This window comes from Pogoniulus pusillus, chromosome 29 (assembly GCF_015220805.1).
Source record: "Pogoniulus pusillus isolate bPogPus1 chromosome 29, bPogPus1.pri, whole genome shotgun sequence".
In the NCBI taxonomy this organism is placed as follows: domain Eukaryota; kingdom Metazoa; phylum Chordata; class Aves; order Piciformes; family Lybiidae; genus Pogoniulus; species Pogoniulus pusillus.
Genome location: NC_087292.1, coordinates 7,741,280 through 7,763,080, shown reverse-complemented (window position 1 = coordinate 7,763,080; position 21,801 = coordinate 7,741,280). Strand labels below are relative to the sequence as shown.

General features: G+C 42.7%; 1 protein-coding gene and 1 long non-coding RNA gene across 5 annotated transcripts in view; one reads left to right on the top strand and one right to left on the bottom strand.

The window, feature by feature from the left end:
- Positions 1 to 21,801, top strand: part of PREX1 (phosphatidylinositol-3,4,5-trisphosphate dependent Rac exchange factor 1) — a 157,492-nt gene that overhangs the window by 130,477 nt on the left and 5,214 nt on the right. For both annotated transcript variants that reach the window (XM_064167903.1, XM_064167902.1), the window contains exons 20-39: positions 1,531 to 1,667; positions 2,135 to 2,306; positions 3,120 to 3,307; positions 4,057 to 4,218; positions 4,728 to 4,938; positions 5,894 to 6,155; positions 6,454 to 6,660; positions 8,983 to 9,071; positions 9,400 to 9,482; positions 10,874 to 10,964; positions 12,614 to 12,742; positions 13,396 to 13,437; positions 15,124 to 15,341; positions 16,111 to 16,210; positions 16,823 to 16,966; positions 17,592 to 17,706; positions 18,132 to 18,198; positions 18,777 to 18,964; positions 19,561 to 19,663; positions 20,202 to 20,269. In XM_064167903.1, coding sequence (XP_064023973.1) covers positions 1,531 to 1,667; positions 2,135 to 2,306; positions 3,120 to 3,307; positions 4,057 to 4,218; positions 4,728 to 4,938; positions 5,894 to 6,155; positions 6,454 to 6,660; positions 8,983 to 9,071; positions 9,400 to 9,482; positions 10,874 to 10,964; positions 12,614 to 12,742; positions 13,396 to 13,437; positions 15,124 to 15,341; positions 16,111 to 16,210; positions 16,823 to 16,966; positions 17,592 to 17,706; positions 18,132 to 18,198; positions 18,777 to 18,964; positions 19,561 to 19,663; positions 20,202 to 20,269 — 2,776 coding nt within the window. The remainder of the gene's footprint in view (positions 1 to 1,530; positions 1,668 to 2,134; positions 2,307 to 3,119; positions 3,308 to 4,056; positions 4,219 to 4,727; positions 4,939 to 5,893; positions 6,156 to 6,453; positions 6,661 to 8,982; positions 9,072 to 9,399; positions 9,483 to 10,873; positions 10,965 to 12,613; positions 12,743 to 13,395; positions 13,438 to 15,123; positions 15,342 to 16,110; positions 16,211 to 16,822; positions 16,967 to 17,591; positions 17,707 to 18,131; positions 18,199 to 18,776; positions 18,965 to 19,560; positions 19,664 to 20,201; positions 20,270 to 21,801) is intronic.
- The window catches only part of LOC135188465 (uncharacterized), a 101,387-nt gene continuing 90,163 nt past the window's right edge, over positions 10,578 to 21,801 (bottom strand). The window contains exons 5-7 of one of the 3 annotated variants that reach the window (XR_010307706.1): positions 17,421 to 17,507; positions 12,491 to 13,686; positions 10,578 to 10,756 (exon numbers count right to left, since the gene is read on the bottom strand). This is a non-coding gene — a long non-coding RNA (uncharacterized LOC135188465). Of the gene's footprint in view, positions 10,757 to 12,490; positions 13,687 to 15,688; positions 15,873 to 16,380; positions 17,508 to 21,801 lie in introns of those variants that run through there. The other 2 variants (XR_010307705.1, XR_010307704.1) reach the window with 2 other exon arrangements.

Genomic DNA, 21,801 nt, shown 5'->3' with positions numbered 1-21,801 from the left:
GGTTTCATTGTCAAAATTACTCTAAGCAAATTCTGACAGCTTTATTGACTACAGTGACTTGGACCCCCTGACCTGGAGAAGAATTGCAGTCATGTATAAAACCATAGCACAACAATTTAGTTCCTGCCTCCAAGTGATTAAATATATTGGTATAATGGTACTGTCATTATTAACCAAGTGTTGGGTCACTAATGCCATCAACACAAGACAAGGAATAACTTAACTCTGCAATAGAAGGAACCTGGTGATACTGCGGACCACAGTTCTGTGGGAAGACTCTTGAGAAAGCATCATCACTCACAAGCTAGAAGTGCTCTTGTCTAGGGACCCTGACCTTGTTTCTTCTAAGGTGCAGCTTTACAGTCACAAGGGAATAAAATTTAAAACTGAGATGACTGAGGAAAAGTGGAGATGTGAATACTGACTGAGGATTTTTGCCTGTGGTCAGCCAGTTCTGGTCACTGTAGTTCTGAGTGTGCTGTGAGATCAGCAGGTTGGTGGGATCATGTTCCTTGATGGACGCCACAAAGACCAAAGGAAGACTGTGTCACCCTTTATATTGTCTTGTACTGCTCCAAATGACCAATATAGGATAGTGAGACCTGATTTCCTTGGCCTTTTTAATAGGAGAAAATATGGTTTGAGTTTTACTACTTTAACCACTGGAATGTGAACTGAGCTACAAATAAAGGACAGCTCTAACCTTTACTGACAGCAAGTGCAAAAAATACTACCTTTCAGACACATACCACTTCATTCCTCCCTGTGAACACATACGTCCAGGTATGTGCAGATAGCCTCCAGACAACAGGCAGCACTCAAATGTAACAATGTTCTCAAGGAGACTTTTATTACACTGTCATAACAGCACCTCAAAGCCACTTTTAAACAGTCTGAAGAGTGCAAACTGGAAGCACCAGCCAGAAAGATTCTCATTTTTCGAGGTTTTGTTAGCAAAAGACAAATTTCTTTTGGACTAAAACTGTGCATTCTAAGTAGCGGTGCCTTGGAGCAGGTAATCACCTTAACTAAGTTTCTGGGAGTTGGATTTGGGTCTGAGCCTTGTTCATGTGAACCTGGGATAAACCCAGTGAAACTGGTTATTGCACTCTACACTTATGTTGTTCATGCTCCACCACAGTCATTATCTTAGATGATGGTAAATTGCATGACATGCAAGTGTTTTGTGTCTTTCAAGTGCAACAAGCTGAAAAAAATGGAACTGTTTACATTTAAACGAGACCTCCATAATGTAAACATAAAGCTAGAGGAGCTGTATAAGAATCCCAAATGATTTCCCTCTGGAATTTCATTTTCTGTCACAGTCTTAGGAGGTCTTTTTTTCCCCAGCACTACTGGAAACGTGTTTTCCTTACACAGCAAAGCTCTCAGGATAAGTGCTTACTAGCAAAAGCATGACAGCATTCAGCCAGCTCTTCTCTTACTCTTCTTAACCAGAAGACTTTTCAGATCTGTCTTCTGAAGTCAGATGACTTTGCTGCCTAACTCCTCTCCTGTTGGTTTTTTCAGGTTCTGAGGCTGCAGCTGTAGGCCTTCATCCAGGGCAGTGCATTTTGAAAGTTAATGGGAACAATGCAACACATGGAAATTACCTGGATGTATTGGAGCACTTTACAGCCTACAGGGCCAGGCAACAGGAAGCACTGGTAGGAATAGGAATCCACAAAAGAAGTACATTCATTCTAGCTTTTCTTCATCTTTCCCTCCTTTGCTTCTCTGCTCTCTAAGTAGTCACAAAAACAATGTATACATGTCTCTCTTGCTGTATTTCCTGCTGTGCCAAAGCCCTAGTATAACTGAAAGGGCTGACTGCAGCTGCCTGTAGCTGTAAGGGATCTACAAATAATGTGCCAATTCATACACTGCATACAGTACTATTATTAACTAGTAATGACATTAATTATTGTTCCAGTATCATTAACTGTTGCTAAACCAAGAAGTTCATGCAGATACTGATCTAGATGTTGTATTCTCTGAAGTTCAGAGGAAATGTTGATATTTCAGCCGATTTAGATGATAAAAAATTGATAGCTAGATTCACCTTTGTACTCTAAATGTATCAAGTCTGGGCATTCTTACTGAGGTCGTGGCTGAAGCCTGTATCTTTTGAAAGGGATTGTACCAGTGGGTGTACAGAACACATGAAGATGCTGAAGAGGACAGAGCTCAGCAAGCAGCATCCACTGCATATCTGAATGGCAGTCATCCAGGCTCCAGCAAAGAAGACTCTTCATTAGAAGGAGGTGCAGAATTGGATCCCCTTCAAAACAATCAACAGGAATCAGGTAAAGATGCTCCTGGGGAAAGGAAACCTAGGGGCAATTCAAGGGCTTCAAGCAGGAAAAGTGCAGTTGAAATATGAAGTGTAATTATATTGGGAAATACCCCTTCTTAGTGAAGGTTTGTAATAGAACAAGGTCTACTAGCGGAAGTATTCTTATGCTGCTCTTTATTCATGAGAAGAAAGCGTAGAGATACAGGCAGAAATCACACTCCTGTGAGTGATCTTTATAAGACCCAGTTTCTGAAATGAAAAGGATTAGCATTTTCAGAAGCATTTGGTAGCCTCTACAAACCAGGAATTTATGGACAGAAGTAACTGGAGAAGAGGAATCTGCAAGTAACTCCTCAAAGAATAATCTGTTTTCTGTGATTTAAGATTAATGATGAAGATTTTACATTACTCTGATCCAGAGCAAGTTTTCAGAGTACGTTGGCACTGTGGTGTACTTCCTCCAGCTAAGAAAAGTGTAACTCAAAACCCCACTGCTTTGCCTTCACATTGAGAGCTCGTTCAGAAGAGCAGATGTTAGGGGAAATACTGATGCAGATTCAGTCTGAAGGGCTGAGCCTGTATTCTGTGGATGCCATTGATGACTTCTCCAGCATCAGATGCACATCTGCCACTAGCAGTGGCCAACAGCAAATGCTTTTCTCAGAATAGTCTGCCAGCGTCCAGCAGTAGAGACTCTTTGAGTCAAAGATTGTATCTTTGTCTCTTTGCATGTAATGATACTTCTGCACAGGTTTCTCTTCCCTGTGCATGCCTATACTCATGTATGTTGCCATACATCTCTGACAACTTCTTTTGGTTCCAGCCCAGACACCACAGACCATCAGCTCTCCATTAGTCATTAGTGAAGAAACTCCTCTTGTTAGCCTGACTGTGGATAACACCCACCTGGAGCATGGTGTGGTGTACGAATACGTCAGCAGTGCAGGAATCAAATCCTTTGTCCTGGAGAAAATTGTGGAACCAAAAGGTTGCTTCAATCTCACTGCAAAGGTACCTGAAAACATAGAATCATAGAATCATTCATGACAGGGAAGCCAATAATACAGGCATGGCTTGGCTCTTCATTTGAGGTACCACAAAGTCTTCTCAGCCCTGCTTGGGGTTTTCTGCAGTGGAATGCACCAAGTCAGAGCAGCTTGTTTGGTACGAACAAGTTAGCAAATGCTGCCAGGATTTCAGCTGAGGTAGAGGGAGAGGAGCCCTCAGCTGTGGAATTCTTGCCCTTATCTCTGATAACATACTCTTCACTGATACTCAAGATTAATGTTTTTAGGCAAGAATTTTCTTTATCTTGGAAGAAAATCAAACAGCTTTTCCCCATCTGGTAGGCTGGATGGGTCATTTAAAGGAATTGAGTAGAACCTCTGCTATTGGGAAGCAGCAGTGCTTAGTATTTCAGTCATCTGTGACGATAATGAGCTAAAAGCAAATGTTTCTGTCACATCCCAGTAAGATTATTGTTATGCCCCATGCAAGGACAGCAGAGCAGGTACTTTGAACAGGGCATGGAGCATATTTTAATTCACTTGAATTATTCTAAACATTTTGAGTAGTGTTTTATGACTCTGGGGATTAGACATGATAGTGGTTCTCAGCTGGTAATAAAGGCAGCTTGTTCTGAAGGCAGCTTTATTCAACCATGACAGCATGGGGGCTTTGTCACTTAGTGGAAAGAAACTCTATTTTATTTTCTCTCACTGTCAAATGTCATATCACTGACATCCTGTCTTTTTGTTTAGATTTTAGAGGCCTTTGCTGCAGAGGACAATCACTTTGTGAGGAACTGCAGAAGACTTATATCCCTAAGCAGTGCTGTGGCCACCATGCCTCAGTATGAATTCCGGCAAATCTGTGACACTAAGCTGGAGGGCATTAGCAGAAGGCTCACAAACTACCAAGAGGTACAACACTACTAGTGACAACACTTCTTTGTGATAACTGGGCCTTAGTATTCTTTATTAATGAATCCACACTGCTTTAGAGATGAGTGTCCTAGAGGTGTGAAAGAGCTCTGCAAGTTAGTGAAATGGCAAGTGTTGAGGAAAAAAGGTCTTATCTATGAGTTCCTCCTTTCCACTTTTCAGAGCTTAGTTATGTTATTGTAGTTTCATTTCCACCATTTAGTGACTAAATGACAACAGAATGATCAGTGTCTGATTTAACATGAACTTAAGTACAAAGTGTCATAGTGTAGACAAACTGTGTGTGCTTTTCCTGCAGTTAGCTGAGCTGTTTGAAGCTCAGGTGTAGATAATTGTTTTCAGTTGTTATTTTATGAGCTTTCTTTCCTAATGTCTTACTCCAGCTGCAGCAGAAATCATGAGTCTTGAACAGGAGGCAGGAAAAGGATTGTATTGCATCATCCTTTTTTTGCAAGGGAAGTAGCACATGCTTGCTTTATTTTTCCCAGTTTGCAGATGAATTGAAAACAAAGGTGAGCCCAGCCTTCAAACAAGCCATCATGGAACCACATTCCCTGAACAGCATGGATTTCTGCCCCACCAACTGCCATATTAACCTCATGGAGGTGTCATACCCCAAAAACACTACCTCAGCAGGGAGGTCGTTCAGCATTCGCATTGGACGGAAACCCTCTATTATTGGTCTTGATCCAGAACAAGGTGATAATTAGCTTTCAGATCATACTGATTTTACCTGCATCTGTCTTTCCACTGCTCAGCAAGGTCAAAGGAAGTTTCAAGCAAACATAGTCTTGCCAGTACTTCTTAACCTCTTTAAAATCAGAGTAAATCAGACTGTAGTGCTGTTGCCTTTTGTTGTTACCAAATAAATTCCATGCACTGGAGCTGAAAATCTCTACTCTGTGAAGGAAATCTATTTTCTGATAAATAGCTGCTACACAGCATTTGTCCTGCAACCTGATTGCTTGAGTGCCAATATCTCTTAATCATGATCTCACTTAATATGCTTCTGATTCATTGTCTCATGAAGATCAGAGTGTAAGAGTGTTTAGAAGAGACACAGAGCAGTGTGTAGTAACCAGTCCTCTGAAGAAGGGCACTGACTATTCAAAATGAGGTTGATGAGGAAGCCCTGCTCGCCTGAGGCTACTGAAATTCTGTGGTATTTTTACTGCAAGCTAAGGTGGTTAGCAAAGTACCATACCCAAACTGTCAGCATTTTTAAATGAAGAGAAAATTTATTTATCTTCTGTGAGGAAATTATCCTGTTTTTTCTGTGTGTGAATGTTTGTAAAGCTGGAACAACAACAAATCAGCTCCTGAGAACTTGAATTCATTCACATTTCAACAAGTGCTTTTAGATGCTATCCATATTACCTGTGGGCATAGATCAGTGGAAGGTTGTTGTCTTCACTTCCATAATTTAACCTGTTTCTAGCTGCAATGAATTCAGAACATCTAGCGGGTATGCCAGGAGAAAGACTGTATGTGAAAAAATAATGTTTTGGCCATAGAATGTACTATTACTAAATAATGCTATGAAGTGTTGTGGGTTTTTTTTCTTGTTAATATTCCACTTATCCTAAAATACCGTTATTGAGATGGAATGGGGAAAGTCACAAGACCCATGCTAACCAGACCCTTCAATGTTTAGTAGGTACTTTAAATCCGGTCTCATATACTCAACATTGCATCACCACTATGGCTGCACCGTCCTGGAGATGTGTGCCCCCAGAAGATGGAGATCTTGACAGTAGCTATGGCCAGCAGAACGGAGGAACAATTCAGGAAGAAAGGGGACTCAGTTTTCTGCTGAAACAGGAAGATCGAGAGATACAGGACTCATACTTGCACCTCTTTAACAAGCTCGACATAGCAGTGAAGGAAATGAAGCAATATGTCATTCAGATAAATAAGTGAGTACAGAATCCTCTATGCACTGCAGCGAGCAACTCTGACTAATGGGCAGGAGGCCTGAACCTCAGAAATAGCAGTGGGTCCTTGTATTGTGCCTAACGGGCAGAGGCTTGTTTCTCTTCTTCAGTGGGCTGGGGTTCATGGATTTCTGTGAGCCCCTGTCACTGCTCGCTGCAGGCTGTGTGAAATGCTGCAAGGTTGCTTTTGATTTCGCAGAGATGAATTCCAGCCGTGGTCATTATACCTTGTCTGTGAGAATGCTCACCAGTCCCTGAGATCTGTGTTCTACTTTTGCAGACTTCTGTCCACCATAACAGAACCTACAGAAGGTGGTGCCTGCGAGCCACCATCTACTGAGGAGACACCTCCACCTTCACTAGGAGCAGAAGAGAGTGACCCTGACAAAGCTGAGCATGGTGGAATCAAGAAGGTCTGTTTCAAAGTTTCTGAGGAGGACCAGGAAGACTCTGGACATGACACAATGAGCTTCAGAGACTCGTACAGGTTAGTCTGAAGACTGTACCACTAATGTTTGGAAGTTCTAATCCAAGTTTGGATTCGGCAGGCAGATTATTTTCCAGGCAGTCAATCATTCTGCATTCACCTAGCTGTAGTAATTTTGTTACAGTTATTACCATGGAGACCTACACAGCAGAACCTTTCCTCACGACAGTGCTAAATTACTGATGTTTCTAGGTAATTGAATAAAAAGAAATTAATAGGTCTGGTGTGACTTTCCCTTTCTGTATCACAGAGCTGGAAAGTACAGAAGCTCAGCCAAGTTTGCAGACTGGTTGGTCCTATGGTAGCCACTTCTGTAAGGGGATGTTCCCATTCAAGATTTTCCTAAAAGTCAAAGACTCTGAGAAACTGAAATGGACCTTGAGTGCCTTATTTTTAATGAGTCTTTGAAACCACAAATGCAAATGTTTATTCAGGTGTCTGAAAGTCTGGAGTTTGGGATATGACTGCTGCTTCTCCAGGAATATTTGCTACTGGAGGAAATCACACACACATACCAAATCTCTCTTTCTTGGGAGGAAACATATGGAAACTCAGCTTCAGAAGAAATGGAATGACAGGTTGCAGTCATGTCTGACCATTGCAACTTCATATCCATAAGAGGCCATTTTTATATTTATAGTAAGACCAGAGGGCCTTGCCTGTATGTAGGAGTGCAGACACTGCACAGAGAGTTGGGAGGATTACGAATGAATGATGTGGCTTTGCAACCTCCAGGCTACAGGCCTGAGTCTTTCCTTGCTGTGGGGTTTGTGCTAGTACAAACAGTAATCTACAGTCTTGCCTGAATGTAACAGAAGTGACAGGATCAGAACAATCTGCATTGGGAGGAGTGGCTGGAGCCCATGTGGTCCAATCTCTTGCTCAGAAAAGGCCCAAGGAGATTGATTGCTCAGGATCTTGTCCAGTTGAATACTGAACATCTCAAAGGACAGTAGAGAAACAGAACCAGCTCTTACAATGTTGGGATCTGTACATTCTGTTTGTGTTAGGTGCAGTCTGCATGTGCTCCACAGCTCTTTTGCTGAAATGTGCTGCATTTCCTTCATTGCTGATAGGAATCCCATTTATGAAAACTCTCTAGTTTAGAAGGTGCCTATAATTGAGGCTAATCTATTCTGGGTAACAAAGTGACATTAGAAACAGTCTCTATGGGTCTGTCACTTGTTCCAAAATTGTTGCACATCAGTGTATGATGAGCAAGATGATTTACTGTTATCTTTATTAGACAGAGGCAGAGAATTAAGCAAATATATTATAGATAAGTTATTCAAGGGAAAAGAAATTATTTTGATAGGTTTTGATCTGTAGCTACTGAGGAGCTACAAAAATGAGAAAAATATTGATTAGAAAATATCTTGTTTGCATTAGCCATGCTTCTTTTTCTGGCATCATTTGGAGGCTTAATTCAAATTTCATAAGAGGTTGTGTTGCAGAGTAGTTGCCAGAAGTATTCATCATCTTTGGAAAAAAATAGATTTCTTTGCAAACGAGTTTAACAGAAGACAGGCAAGAACCCTGACAAAGGTTCTTTCAGTTGACCTTACATTTTCATTTCATCTCAGTCTAAAATAAAAACAGAGGAAGAGACGAAACGGAGAATATTGCAGTCTTTCTATGTGGCTTGTACAATGAAAACTGATGGCACTTAATCGGAGTGGGACAGTCCTCGAGATACGAACCTTTGTGATTACCTTTTTTGAGTTAAAGTTAGTGCAAAGTGCACTTCAAACAGCATATTCACAGTAGAGTTTTCCAGGTGTTCAAGAGCCAGCACTGGTGCAAAGCCAACTGTAGTGACTCCTCTTCCTCCTCACAGGTTCAGGATCTGCAGTGCCTGGTTCTCCAGTAGTATGGACTGTAAATTTCCTTTCCCATCTCCAATATCTGTGATGCTACAGCTTTAATATGTGCTGGAGCTGGATGCTGTAATATCCTGAGAACTGCTAACAAACGTTGAGTTCAGTGGAGATTCTATCTCATAATTTTAATTCTTTCAATAATTAATGCTTTTGGAGCATGTGTGTTGATGTGACCCAGATGAGGTCTGTGGCGGGAGGTCCATGTTCATTACTTACAGGCTCCAGGAGATGTATTCAGCACTGAGTGGTCACTACAAATGAAAAACAAGACATCCTCTGCCAGTGCTTGATGGTTGTTCTGCATAGAATTGGGGGTTCTTTTGGATAAGTGTAACAGAATTGGTTTGGGAGGGTTGTGGTGTCACTAAAGAGAAGGACAATACATTAGAGAGTGGCTGTAAGGACAGCCTGTGTTCATCACCCTCTTTGCTTTTTGTTCTAGTGAATGTAACAGTAACCGGGACTCGGTGCTGTCATACACCAGTGTGCGGAGCAACAGCTCTTACCTGGGCAGTGATGAGATGGGATCAGGTGAGTACACCCAGAGGTTACCTGCATGCTTCTCATACCAGATGCCTTAGCAGAGCTGATAAGCTTTTGCTGGTTATAAGTTCCATGTGTGGTTTCTTCAAACCAGAACATAGAGATTTGTTCTTTTTCTGACGCCCCACAGTCACTTTGGAATATGGAAGAGGTATTAGGCAAGGATAGACTTCTGGACATTTTGATCTATGAATTAGAGATAAGGAAGCAATCAATTTTAACCCACTCCCATGTGAAGGTGTGCTTGTGTCATCTGTGGCCTCATCACAGATCAGGTCTGTAAGACAGTGATAAGCTTTTCATCTATCTTTATTAGGAGATGAGCTTCCCAATGATATGAGAATTCCTTTAGACAAACAAGACAAACTTCATGGCTGTCTGGAACATCTTTTTAACCAGGTATGTAGAGCATTACTCTTGCACAGAATTTCAGTCAGCGTCATTGCAAGAAATTGTTTAATGAAAGCATATTTTGAGGGAAGACAAACTCTCAAGATCTTGGGTGCAGTGTAAGCAAGTGGCAGGCTTGGCAGATACAGCTGAAGGCTGTGCGGCCATCCAGCGAGACCTGGACAGACTGGAGAGCTGGGCACAGAGGAACCAAATGAGGCTCAACAAGGACAAGTGCAGAGTCCTGCATCTGGGAAGGAATAATAAACTGCAGCAGTACAGGTTGAGAGGTGATCTGCTGGAGAGCAGCCCTGTGGAGAGGCATGTGGGAGTGCTGATGGATAACATCCATGGGACAGCAGTGTGCCCCTGTGGCCACGAAGACCAATGGGATCTTGGGGTGTATTAAGAAGAGTGTGTCCAGCAGATCAAGGGAGGTTCTCCTTCCCCTCTACTTTCCCTGGTGAGACCTCATCTTGAATACTGCATTCAGTTTTGGGCTCCCTAGTTTAAGAGAGACAGGGATGTGCTGAAGAGGGTCCAGCAGAGGGATATGAGGATGATGAAGGGACTGGAGTGTTGCCGGATGAGGAGCGGCTGAGAGGCCTGTGACTTTTCAGTCTGGAGAAGACTGAGAGGGGATTTAATAAATGTTTATAAACATCTGAGGGCTGGTCACGATTGAGGGGACAGGCACTGCTCACTTGCTCCCTGGGATAGGACAAGGAGCAATGAGTGTAAGTTGCTGTACAAGAGGTTCCACCTAAACACAAGGGGAAACGTCTTTACTGTAAGTCACAGAGCACTGGACCAGACTCCCCAGAGAGGTTGTGGAGTCTCCTCCTCTGGAGACTTTCATTGCCTGTCTGGGTGTGTTCCTCTGTGATTTGTGCTAGATTGTGTGGTCCTGCACTGGCAGGGGGGGATTGGACTCAATGATCTCCTTGGGTCCCTTTCAACTCCTAATATCCTGTGATCCTGTGTAAGACAGGAATCAGTTTTTTCAACATGCAGGTAACTGTGTGTGATTTTTCTGCAAGGGTGACCTGCCTTATCAGGCGTTAGACTAAAGGGGAAAAAGCCTCTTCAGGAAAAAGCGAACAAAATTCTAACATATTACTTTTACAGATCTTGGGAGAGCCTCCAAGACTTAGCCAGCAGATCTCTTTGTGGTTGTATAGCTCCAGAGAATTGTTGGGTTTTATCTCTTATCTCCTCAGCCTGTAGATCATCATTGTGCAAAGTATTATATTCAGAATGAGACTCTTGAAGCCAGTTCATGGCTAGAAGAAATAATATCAAAATACACCTAGTGAAATGGCTTTTGCCTCTTCCCAAGTGACTTCTGCTCAGATTTCCCTTTGGAAGTCTTACTAACGCTGAAAACATTCCCATTGTAGGTTGATGCAATCAATGCACTTCTAAAAGGACCAGTAATAACTAAGGCCTTTGAAGAAACCAAGCACTTTCCAATGGACCACAGTTTGCAAGGTAAAGAAAAAGGTCGATAGTATTTAATGGATTTGCTAGGGTTTAAGAGCCTAACACGAATGCATGTGTGCTATATGGTCACACAGCCGCAAAGTCTACCTGCTCATGCATCAAAGGCAGGTCATTTTCACATGAATTCTTTCTGAAACACACACAACACCTCTGTTATGTGTGCCTGAGTCCTCAGAGCTCTTTCACTGGTCTCCAAATCTATCCTTTGATGTAAACACAGATATGTATCTTAGAAGGTAGGAGGTAGAGATAGGCCAGACACAAGGTAAATGAACACTGATAAGCTGATGAGGGCCTGACCACTGTAGATCTGAGGCACCAAAAGGTTCTGCCTGAGTTTGCTTAATGACTTACTCTGCTTTTCTCCAGATGGATAATTGCCAGAGTAAACTCATCTTCACATGACACGTATTTTGAAAACTGATGCCCATCGAGAGCAAACAAATGATGCTGTGTTTTCTTTCCTCAGGGAGCATGAGGAGACTTTGCTCTTAATGCTTTTGGGGCCCAAGATGCAGTTCCTTCTCTCACTGAAATACACAGGACTTCATTTTCTGAACATTTGCTGCATTTCCTTTGCCACTTGAAGTCTGAAATGTTTCCTACTATTCCTGCTACACTTCAGGTGCTGCAGTCATGCCCCCACTCTAGCCTTTGGCAAGCTCTCTATTTAAGTTACAGTGGCAAACTCAAGGAGAGGACTTTTTCAGCTTTTTCTTTCCTGACTCCAGAAGTAACTCCTATGGAGTTCAGTTACATGAACTCATCTCTCCAAACAGAGTCACATTTATGTAGAATATCTGTTAGTCTTTCCATTCATTGTGTGAATGAAGTCAAGAAACAACAGACACCCTGTGTTCACTGCCTTTATTTTATCTGCTTGAACACAGCCTCATTTAATAAAACTAGATTAATTACAGTGAGAGTCTTTTAGTTAACTGAAGATCCCACGTTCATTACACTGAGGAGCAGGGCTGGCCATGCTTCCACTCAGCTGTGATTTTGGACCAGAGTGCCTGTTTAATAGCTGCCATAGACACCTTACCGTGCTGGAGATGGATTTGAATGCTGTCCCTTTCCCTTCACGAGCAGTTATTTGGCACAGTTTTCCTGTGGTTTCTGTCTGCCTATGCATTTTATCACCAACAATGGGGTATTTGGCTCAGCTACCTAGCTAGATCATGGAGAATAAATCTCCTACTCTGGAATTAAATGATTAGCTTCTATCAGGCAAAAGAAAGCAGAGTATTTCATAACATCTCACTAGTATTATGAGATGTGACAACTGCAGCCAAAAAGCTGCACAACCAAGACTCTAGAGCTACCTGATACAGCGGCCTGCACATGACTAAAGGCATAGGAAGCAGAGGGAGCTCTGTGCTTTGTGACCCTTTGCTGTGCATATTGCCCTTGTACATCTAATCCACCAGCTTGAAAACAGCGCTGGGGGACTGCTGACCATGAGCGTCTAGGAATGGATTTGTTTCCCTTCTGTATTGGATCTATTTACTCACCGGTTTAATTCACAGTTGTTGCTGTGGATGCCTGTATCTCTGCTTTCATCTGTGCACGCATTGTAACTCACCCTCAGCTGTGTAGTTTTTCCCTTAATGGCTAACAAAGTCCATTCTTTCTAGAATTCAAGCAGAAGGAAGAAACCACAGTTAGGTGCCGGAACAATATCCAAGCCAGCGTTCAAGAAGACCCATGGAACCTTCCGCTGCGCATTAAGAACCTCGTTGAAATCATACAAAAACATGTGGAAGGTAAATACAGAGAAGGTTGTTATTGACTTAAGGGAGAAAAAATCTTGATCTAGTGAAGTCGTAGCAATTCATTTTATCATTTTATCTCAATTTGTAACAGGCTATGCTAACTGTGGAGAACAGGTAAAGCAGGTTGTTGTGTGCCAGAGTAAAATCTCACAGCTACAGCAGTTCCACAGAACTCCCTCTTACATTTTGTTTCATCAGCCTGTTCAGACAGAGCAATGCCAGACTGATCTATTTCCCTGTGCTTTTTTTAACCTTTTCAGAAAAAGGAGAGAGGTGGTTGGTGTATTCCAAAGTGAAATGAATGTTAATCACCATCCAAAACCAATGCCACCTGGCCAGATTGGAACAGGAGCTGAAGCTGATGTTTACAGTCCAGTGCAAAGCACTGGGCAGAAGTCGCCTCCTCAGGGGTGTGCCTGTGTGTGCCATTTGTTTCCAATAACTCATGGTAGTTAATAGAGCCTTCAGCCTGTAACAGTTTTTATTTACATCTTGTTACTTTTTCAGTCATTAACATGTCTGTTGAGTAACTAGAATAAATAGAAGCAGCAACACAGGGGCCAGGGATTGCAGGGCATGAGACTGCAATCAAAGTTGCCTTGGTATCATGCTGACCAGAGCATTCCTTTTCTTCACTGTTTTAGATGGGAAGAATCAGCTGCTTTTGGCCTTGTTAAAATGCACAGGTAAGAGGATCTGATTTGTTGCAGAATGTCACATACAGTTTTATGTGCATGCATGTGCACACACATCAGAATGTTACGGTTTTCCTTACCAATCAGGTCTTTCTGCTCTTCAGTTTACTGCAGTTCACTGTAGGCTACTTGTGTTACCTGGCTGGCTGCTGCTGTTTCACAACCACTGTTTTTCTTTTTACTGTCTTCATTTTTTCCTTTGTGCAACCCTCCTTCCCAGATGGCCTTTACTGTTTCCTGCTGTGGTGAGAACATGCAGTAAAAATGAGACCTATTGCACAACTTTCTGTGAGACCATGGACTCTGTCCCAAACACGGCAGGCATGTTAGGAACTAGGGTTGTGTATACTGAAATTACAGCCAGTTGCAGACTAAGAACCTAAAACGTGCAGGCAGCAGCTAAATACACTCTGCACATTGTTAATGAGTTGCCATGCACAAAACCTTGTGTTCACAGACCAAGGGATAGGCCTTTACCTGCAGTGAATGTGCAGTCTTTTTGTGATTAAAACACCACCTTGGTGTACTTTAACTGGAACAACCTGTCAGTATTTCAGTGTGCCAGGTTTGATTCTAACATCTTCACAGAGTGAAGATGCAGATCTGTGTGGCTAAGTCACCTCTGTGCTCCTGTCAGGGCTGGTCAATAAGTCTGTCCCAGCCAGCCTGTGATGTCAGTCCATATAGGCTGTCTTTAATGATAGCAGACATAATGACTGCCTGAACCTTGTCTCCTGCAGCATTTCTGTGAACATCCCCTGGAAAGAATGAAAGAGCAGACAGCACCGAATTTGCTATGGCAGCTTCATGGCACCAAAGATTCCTATACCTTGAGGGCAGTCCTTACTCCAGCAGTACAGAGGTGTATTGCTAGGAGGATTGTTTGCCCCTAGCTTGAGAGTATGGCCCAGGGCCTGCAGTGTATTAGACACTCTATTGTGTTCAGTGCTTTATAAAAATAGTCCACAATTTCAGAGTGATGGGTGATGTCTTGAGGTTCATTCTTTCTCTGGGGAGCACTGCCTTGCCAATGAGAGACTGCTGTGCTGCAGTGCCTGCTGGTGGAGCCCAGAGTGCCTCGTCACTTATTCATGTGCCATTTTGGCCTGCAATCCTCTTAAGTGTGACGGGGTTGATGTGACCAGCATGTGGCTGCCTGGCAGGCAAGCTGGAAGCGAAGTTAACACAGGGGAGATTCTCCCAGGAAACATAAACCAGTCAGTATCCTATGGGCAGGCCCAGTTAATGCATTAAGCATATGGAAAGCCCACCAAATACAGATGGAGGGCACAAAGATGAATCTCTAATAGCCCAGGAGAGAAGTAACAGTGGAGACCTTTCAGGAATTCTCTTGCTTCTGTAAACATAAAAAGAAGTGAATCAGTCCAGCCATGGCACCAAGGAGTTACAGCTCTTCCCAGGCAGAAGAAGGAGCACACAAATGGCAGAGGTAGCAATAAACAGTCAAGTGGACTAGAAGATTTTCAGACATACTCCAGCTACATGGTTTTATCTGTACAGCTGGGTCAGAGAGCAAGAAGAGGTTATCTGTTAAATCTGTGCACAGCTACAGCAGAAGCCAAATGTCATGTGCATACACACAGACTGGTCTTTGGCAGTGAGATTAAAGACAAATGTGCTCACCACTTCTTCATGCTTCTCTCCCTTCTCTGGCAGATACAGAACTACAGCTGAGACGTGATTCCATCTTCTGTCAAGCTCTCGTGGCTGCTATTTGTACCTTTTCAGAGCAGTTACTGGCTGCCCTCAACTATCGATACAATAACAATGGGGAGTACGAAGAGAGCAGCAGAGACGCCAGCAGAAAATGGCTGGAGCAGATAGCAGCCACTGGTGTTTTACTCAACTACCAGTCTCTCCTCTCCCCCACTGTGGTAAGATGATAAGTTGTGTCACCCTTGGGTCTGCTCACGCTTGCCAGTCTGCTTCTCTGCCTCTCATAGCATGGCCAGAGCCCTTCATTCTAGCAGCAAGTTTATACTTTCACTACAGCAGCCTCTGGGGATTCCTGCTGCTGACAGCCATGTGCCACTATTCCACATCCCATCATTTTCATTTCCTCACATACACTGGACCCACTGTCCCACTAGAACACTGTGGGAAATCTGTCTGCCTTCATGCTTGCAGTAATGCTGCCACGTTAGGTTCTGCTGCTCGCATGTTGGTGGCGTATGTGTGGCCTGCCATCTGCTGGTGAAAACGCGCATTGCAACTAAGAGGTGAGAAAGTTCTGACTCTTCTTGAAAGAGTTCTGACACAGAAGTCTAGGCTTGTGCTCATACATTGGACACTTGGGGACTAGGTAGACTGCTATTTGAGGCACTGTGTGTAAGGAGGAGGTGAACTATGCTGGCCTTGCATGGTTCACCTGCACCCAGCGAACAGATAAGCCACAGCTACCACAGCTGCAAAAACATAAAGAAAAAAGGACAGGTTGGCTCTGATGCTACAGAGAAGCAACATTTGGTTCTCACTTTGTGAACTAGTTAGTTAATGGAAGAACTAAAAGCTGATGGCAAGCTCCACATGCTGCTCTAGGTCTCCTGAACCAAAGCATGCCCCTAGCAGCTACCTTCCTGCCAATGATGTTTCTGTCAGATTATAACCATTATAACCCACTCGTACCTGTTTTTTGCTCTACAGAAGGAGGAGCGTACCATGCTGGAGGACATCCAAGTCACTCTGACTGAACTGGACAAAGTTGCCTTCTATTTCAAGCAGCTGGATGAAAGTCTTGTAGCAAGTGAGTATTCTCTGTTTCTTCAAAGCTCTTTTTTTCTTGTTAGTTTTCTGGGCTAATATCCTCTCAGATTCTAAATCTAACAGACCATGTCAGACCTGGAAAGCACTGAACAGTTTTTGTGCATTCCCTCAGCTTTCACTGCAAACACACAGCACAAGCAGCAGGAGTGACACAGTGGGATGCTGGTGGCACGTTCCGTGATTTGTAACTGCGGTGTGTGCCAATGTACCCAGCCTGTGTGAGCTCACACACAGGGAGACAGGACAGATAATGAGCAGTGCCTGACAGATGCTTGTGGTGCACCACATAACCTAAGATGGAGACCATCTCTCCCTATCTACCCTGCAGATCTCTCTCAATGTCTACTGACTGAGGTGCCATGAAACAAGATGGGATTTTAGTCATTACCTACCTTCATTGGATTAGCATCAGACTTCATGCTAGGTCATGCTAGCTGTATATCTGCTGAAGTCCATATTTCAGAGCCTGCCTTCTCTCAACAAAAGCTCTCCTTTATTCATCTAATGGTGCTGATGGGCAATGTTATTAGATAATCTGACAAACTCAGAAAGCTGTGGTAAAGCAGCAGGTGTTTTGTCTTTATTTCTCCAGATACTCATGTCTTCTACCACATCGAAGGAAGCCGTCAGGCCTTGAAGGTTATCTTTTATCTTGACAGCTACTACTTCTCCAAACTGCCTTCTCGATTTCAGAATGGGGGAAGCTTGAAGCTGCACACGGTACTCTTTACAAAAGGTGTCTATCAGCTGCCTACTTGAGAAAAACAAGCTAACTGGTGATGTCCAAAGGTTCAAAACAGTGACCCTGAAGCCCTTGTGTAATGCAGCTAAGAACTACAGACATAGCTATCACACGTGTTACTATATTCCGGGAAGACCTGAGAAGTGTTAGATTTTAGAGTAAGACAGTCACAAGAATAAGATGTTTCTGTTTTGGAGCTTTTTTCTGCCTTCCTATAAAGGCCATAAGAGATATTTTGTTGGACTACAGAGACAGTCTGAGCTAGTACAGCATCAGGAGATGTTCCCAGGCTAGGAAGGTTACTTTAGAAGAATACATCATGACAGAAGCACCTGGGCTGGAAGTTAGCTTGATAAGCAAATACTCCAAGATACAACACAGGAAATTTCCTTCAAGGAGATATTAATGGGGAGTGATTGTTGTTGGAGCTGCTTTCTGTGAAGCTCACCTTTATGTTAATACACTGTATTCCCACAGTGGGAAATGGATCCAGTTTAAGTGGTAACAGAATCGCTCTTGCCAGTCATTTGTTGAGCTGTGAGAGGATACAGAGAAAGATAAATGAATGAATACAAAGAAAACTAATAACATAGGTTTAGTAAAATGTTTTCTTCTTCAGCTCTGGAGAGCATGGAGGGGCAATCACAACCAGCTGGCTCATCTCTAGAACTTCTTCCACAGCAAATTAATGGTGTTTCACTGGAAAAAGTGCAGCAGTACTACCGTAAACTCAGGTATTTCATGCTTCTCTTTTGCCTTAAAAGACATGGGAAAGAGCACTTCTTGCTAAGGACCTTAAATTTAGTGAAAAAGATATTCCACTCCTGATGGTCTCCTGTACAAATAGAATTTGTGGAGATACTCACTGCATGGGAAACTTGTTAATTTCCTTGCCATAGTTAAGCTCATTCTTAAGGAGTGCACTCAACAGGATGAAATTCCCATCAAATTTAATTTCAGAGCTAGAATTGCTTAAAGATTGGAACTTGAAATATTTTAATACAGACTCTGTAAACTACTGCAATCAATATGCTTCAGTAAGAAAAGTAGGTCTTGAACTACAAAGCCTTCTCAGATGTTTTATGCAGGATTGTATGTACATATATGTGCTTGATGTGAGATACACCAGCTAATGCAACCCTTGCTGGCCTTTTTGCAGGACATTTTACCTAGAGAGATCAAACTTGCCCACTGATTCCAACACTACTGCAGTGAAGATCGATCAGGTAGTGCTGTTGTGTTTATTTCTACAGTCTGTTTCTCATAGAACTATTATTTCTATACCTCTAAAACCCTAGTCATAGGATAGCCATATGTCAGACTTTGGCATTAACTAACAAGACCCCTATCACCCTGACTGCCCCTGCTAAATTTGACTTCTGATGTTGGACAAATTCCTTTTCCTTTTCCACAGAGAAGTGAAAATGAGCAGATGCTGAATTTGCAAGTCATGCTTTGTTGACGGATAGAGAAGGAAACAATAAGGAAATAGCAGCTCCCAACAGCCCATGTGAAGGCTGGCTGGCCAGCTGGGGCAGGGGATGTGAATGGAACACACTAAACACTACTAGAAGGAAGGCAAAATCAGAGACTCTGTGCACTGTAAACCATTTGTGTGATTTGTGATGCTTGCAAAAAACCTGCCCCAAACAGAAGTATTTTTTCCACTTCTGAAGTTTATGTATATTGGCAATAGTTGTTACTGTGGCAGTTATTGTGCGTAGGATAAAGAACTGTAAATGTCATCATAGCTTGAAGGTGTTAAGTATATCATTAACGTTTCTCTTTTTGTGGCTTTGTTTAGCTTATTCGCCCCATTAATGCAATGGATGAGCTTTGCCGGCTGATGAAGTCTTTCATTCACACAAAACCACCCCAGTCAGGATACTCCAGCAGTAACACATCAGGGGCTGGCCTGCTACCTATATCCTCTGAGCTCTGTTATCGCCTTGGAGCCTGCCAGATCACTATGTGTGGCACAGGGATGCAAAGGTGAGAGCTCAGAAACCTTTGTCTTCCTGGTGTGGTGAGGACTTTTGCCCTGTCTAGGGATTCGAGCAGTATGTTGGATTCTGTTCAAAGCAGTAGAAAGATGGGTGGTAAGGGACTACAAGAACGACCTAAATCAACTGCCAGCTTGATTTTAGGGTAGGTTGTGGCTTGTAATGCTTTTGTTAGTATTGGCAAACTTTGTAATGCTTCAGTGTATCAGCAAGTGTGCCTGAGTTATCTCATCCTGTATAACTTACAGTCAATGTTTTCTTCAGTCACACACTGAAAGTGTAGGCAATTGCTTAAGAAGAGCTTTAGAATCTTGGTGTGTGCAAACACACAACTGCTCTTCCAGTATCTCAAAACCACTGAGTAGACTCACATGTAAGTAACTTTCTGTAACACGGTGTAGAGGAGCAGTGAAACAGTCTTGCATTGTGATGGTATGAGGAGGCTGGAATTGCAGGGCTGAGGGCTGTAAGTTAAAAAAACTAAGAAAAGCAGCTCAAAGAAGACTTGGCTGACAGAAGTCACACCTAGGGGCTGGCTGACACATTTTAAATATGATCTGTGATCTCTCCTGGTGCCACATCCAGAAGTACTTTGAGTGTGTCTCTGGAGCAAGCCGCCATACTGGCTCGGAGTCACGGCCTCCTGCCCAAGTGCATCATGCAAGCCACAGACATCATGCGAAAGCAGGTAGGGGTTTGGATGTGTCTGCTGCATGCCTCTGCTTGGTTCCAGTAACAGCAGTGCACAAACATCAATCAGCCTCCATGTGCTGCTGAGGTTTGTGTACTACAGACCCAAAGCTGACGTCTGAGTAGCTGCACATCTGACAGGAACAAATTCACAGCTGCCTGTACAGCCTTTGCAGCCATTCAGACTGGTGCCTCAGTGGACGTTATTTAAAGGGTCTGCCTTGATGGGTAGGAAGTAGAAACTATCCAGTATATTTAAGACAATTTCAGTGCATAAAAAACCTCAAGTCTCAACCACACTGTTAAAGAGCAGGAATTCCCTGGTGTTAGGCAGCACTGCTGCTAAAGTGCTGTGGGACTAATTCCATCTTTTAAGTAAACACAGATGACTAATGTATCCACCCAATGGATTCCAAATCTTCTGAAAGTAGTTAATGGATTCTCAAATAGAAACCATATTCCCACTATAATATTCTCCCCTAAGGATCAGACGCTTTATCGATACTGTCAGTGCCATAAATTCTCTGTTTCCTTAGGGACCAAGAGTTGAAATCTCTGCCAAGAATCTGAAAGTGATGGACCAAATGCCACAGTGTGCTCCTCGGTAGGTGATTGTGTATTGTGTGTTTCATTTGGTCTGAGTGCTGGCTTTGTGTTTCTGCGACAGTTTGTTATAACCAAAGAACTCCTAGCAGCAGTAGTGGAAAAAGGATATAAAAAACTCCTATTCTTCTTTCTCTGTGTCCTAAACTAAGTGCACTGTCAATTGCTGCTTGGCAGGTGCAGATTGTTAACTTGGGGGTTTTCAGGAAATGCTGAGGCATCTCTGATCAGTGAGAAGGGTCAGGTCTGGACTGCTGCGATGAGCTGGTGAAGCCAGTGATTGACAGCCATCTGTGTGATGCTTAGAAAGGAAAAATCCTGACTGATGAATGTGACAGCAGGTCTGCAGGGATAATTCACAGGCATGTTTAACAGAGCTTGACTGTACAGTTATGGCAGAAGACATTTAAGAGTAAGCACTTGAAGTCAAAGTAACCATAGAGTAATGCAGCTCTTAGGAAGGTCAGCTGCCTGGGGTTAGAGATGGTTTTGGAAAGCAATTTGTACAGATATCAGAAAGTTCTGATGTTATTCCATTAATACCATTGATTACAGGAAGGCAAAACAGTTCTGGCTTGCAAGAATCAGCATCAGTAAAGATCCAGTAAAATCTATGCCATCCCTTCAGCCAGAGGGAGTCTATTTACTAGCGCTAGAGAGACCTCTCTGAGAGACCTTAAAAAGCACAGCATTTGGCATTTAGAGCCTTACTCTGCTGTTGGATTGCAAGTGCTATTTCAAAAGGCATAAAACAATGGTTGGTGTTGGCTCCCACACTGTGTCCTTAGTGTCATACATCAGCATTTTAGCAGCATGATTATTTTGCCTTATTAATGGCTGTACATTACTGCAGTTCCATTTTTATGACCATAACAGCATGCTATGCTCAAGAAGAAACAGCTTTACAAACAAGTCCTAAGTGAGGCGTTTCTCTTCTTTTGTATACACTCTAAATCACAATGACAAATTCCAGGGCTATTTACTGGGATTATTTCAGGGCAATAAAGCTCAGATCTGTGTGTTCCTGCTGGCTTCCATCATCGTAATGTGAAACAAAACTGAACAAAGTTAAAAGGAGATCTGCTGAATTGATGTTAATTCTCAGGATGATGTCTTCTAGCAGTGAGGCTTTTCAAACTCTGTAGTACCAGTCTTGAAAGTTATAAAGAACTTAGAATTCGTTCAAATGTAGAGCAGAAAAGCCAAGAAAAAGCTTTCGCAGACAATCACAATGTACTTAAGATTTAACCACTGACCTCAGTTTGCTAATCTTTTCATTTAAAACATTTCTCTGTATACACAAATTACTGATTTTACAGCTTGTTCAACTGTGTCAACAAGCAAATATGTTCTTTTATCTGTGTGGGGTCCCAGTCTGTATGAGGGGTGAATTCTTTCATTAGAGAGCATGCTAAACAAGAGTTTAAAACAAGAGAAACGGAGAGGGGATTGTTGGAGACCCAAATTGGGCTAAAGTTGAAATGGAGTGATGTAAAGTCTCAACTAGTATTTAGACAGTGATTTCAGATACTA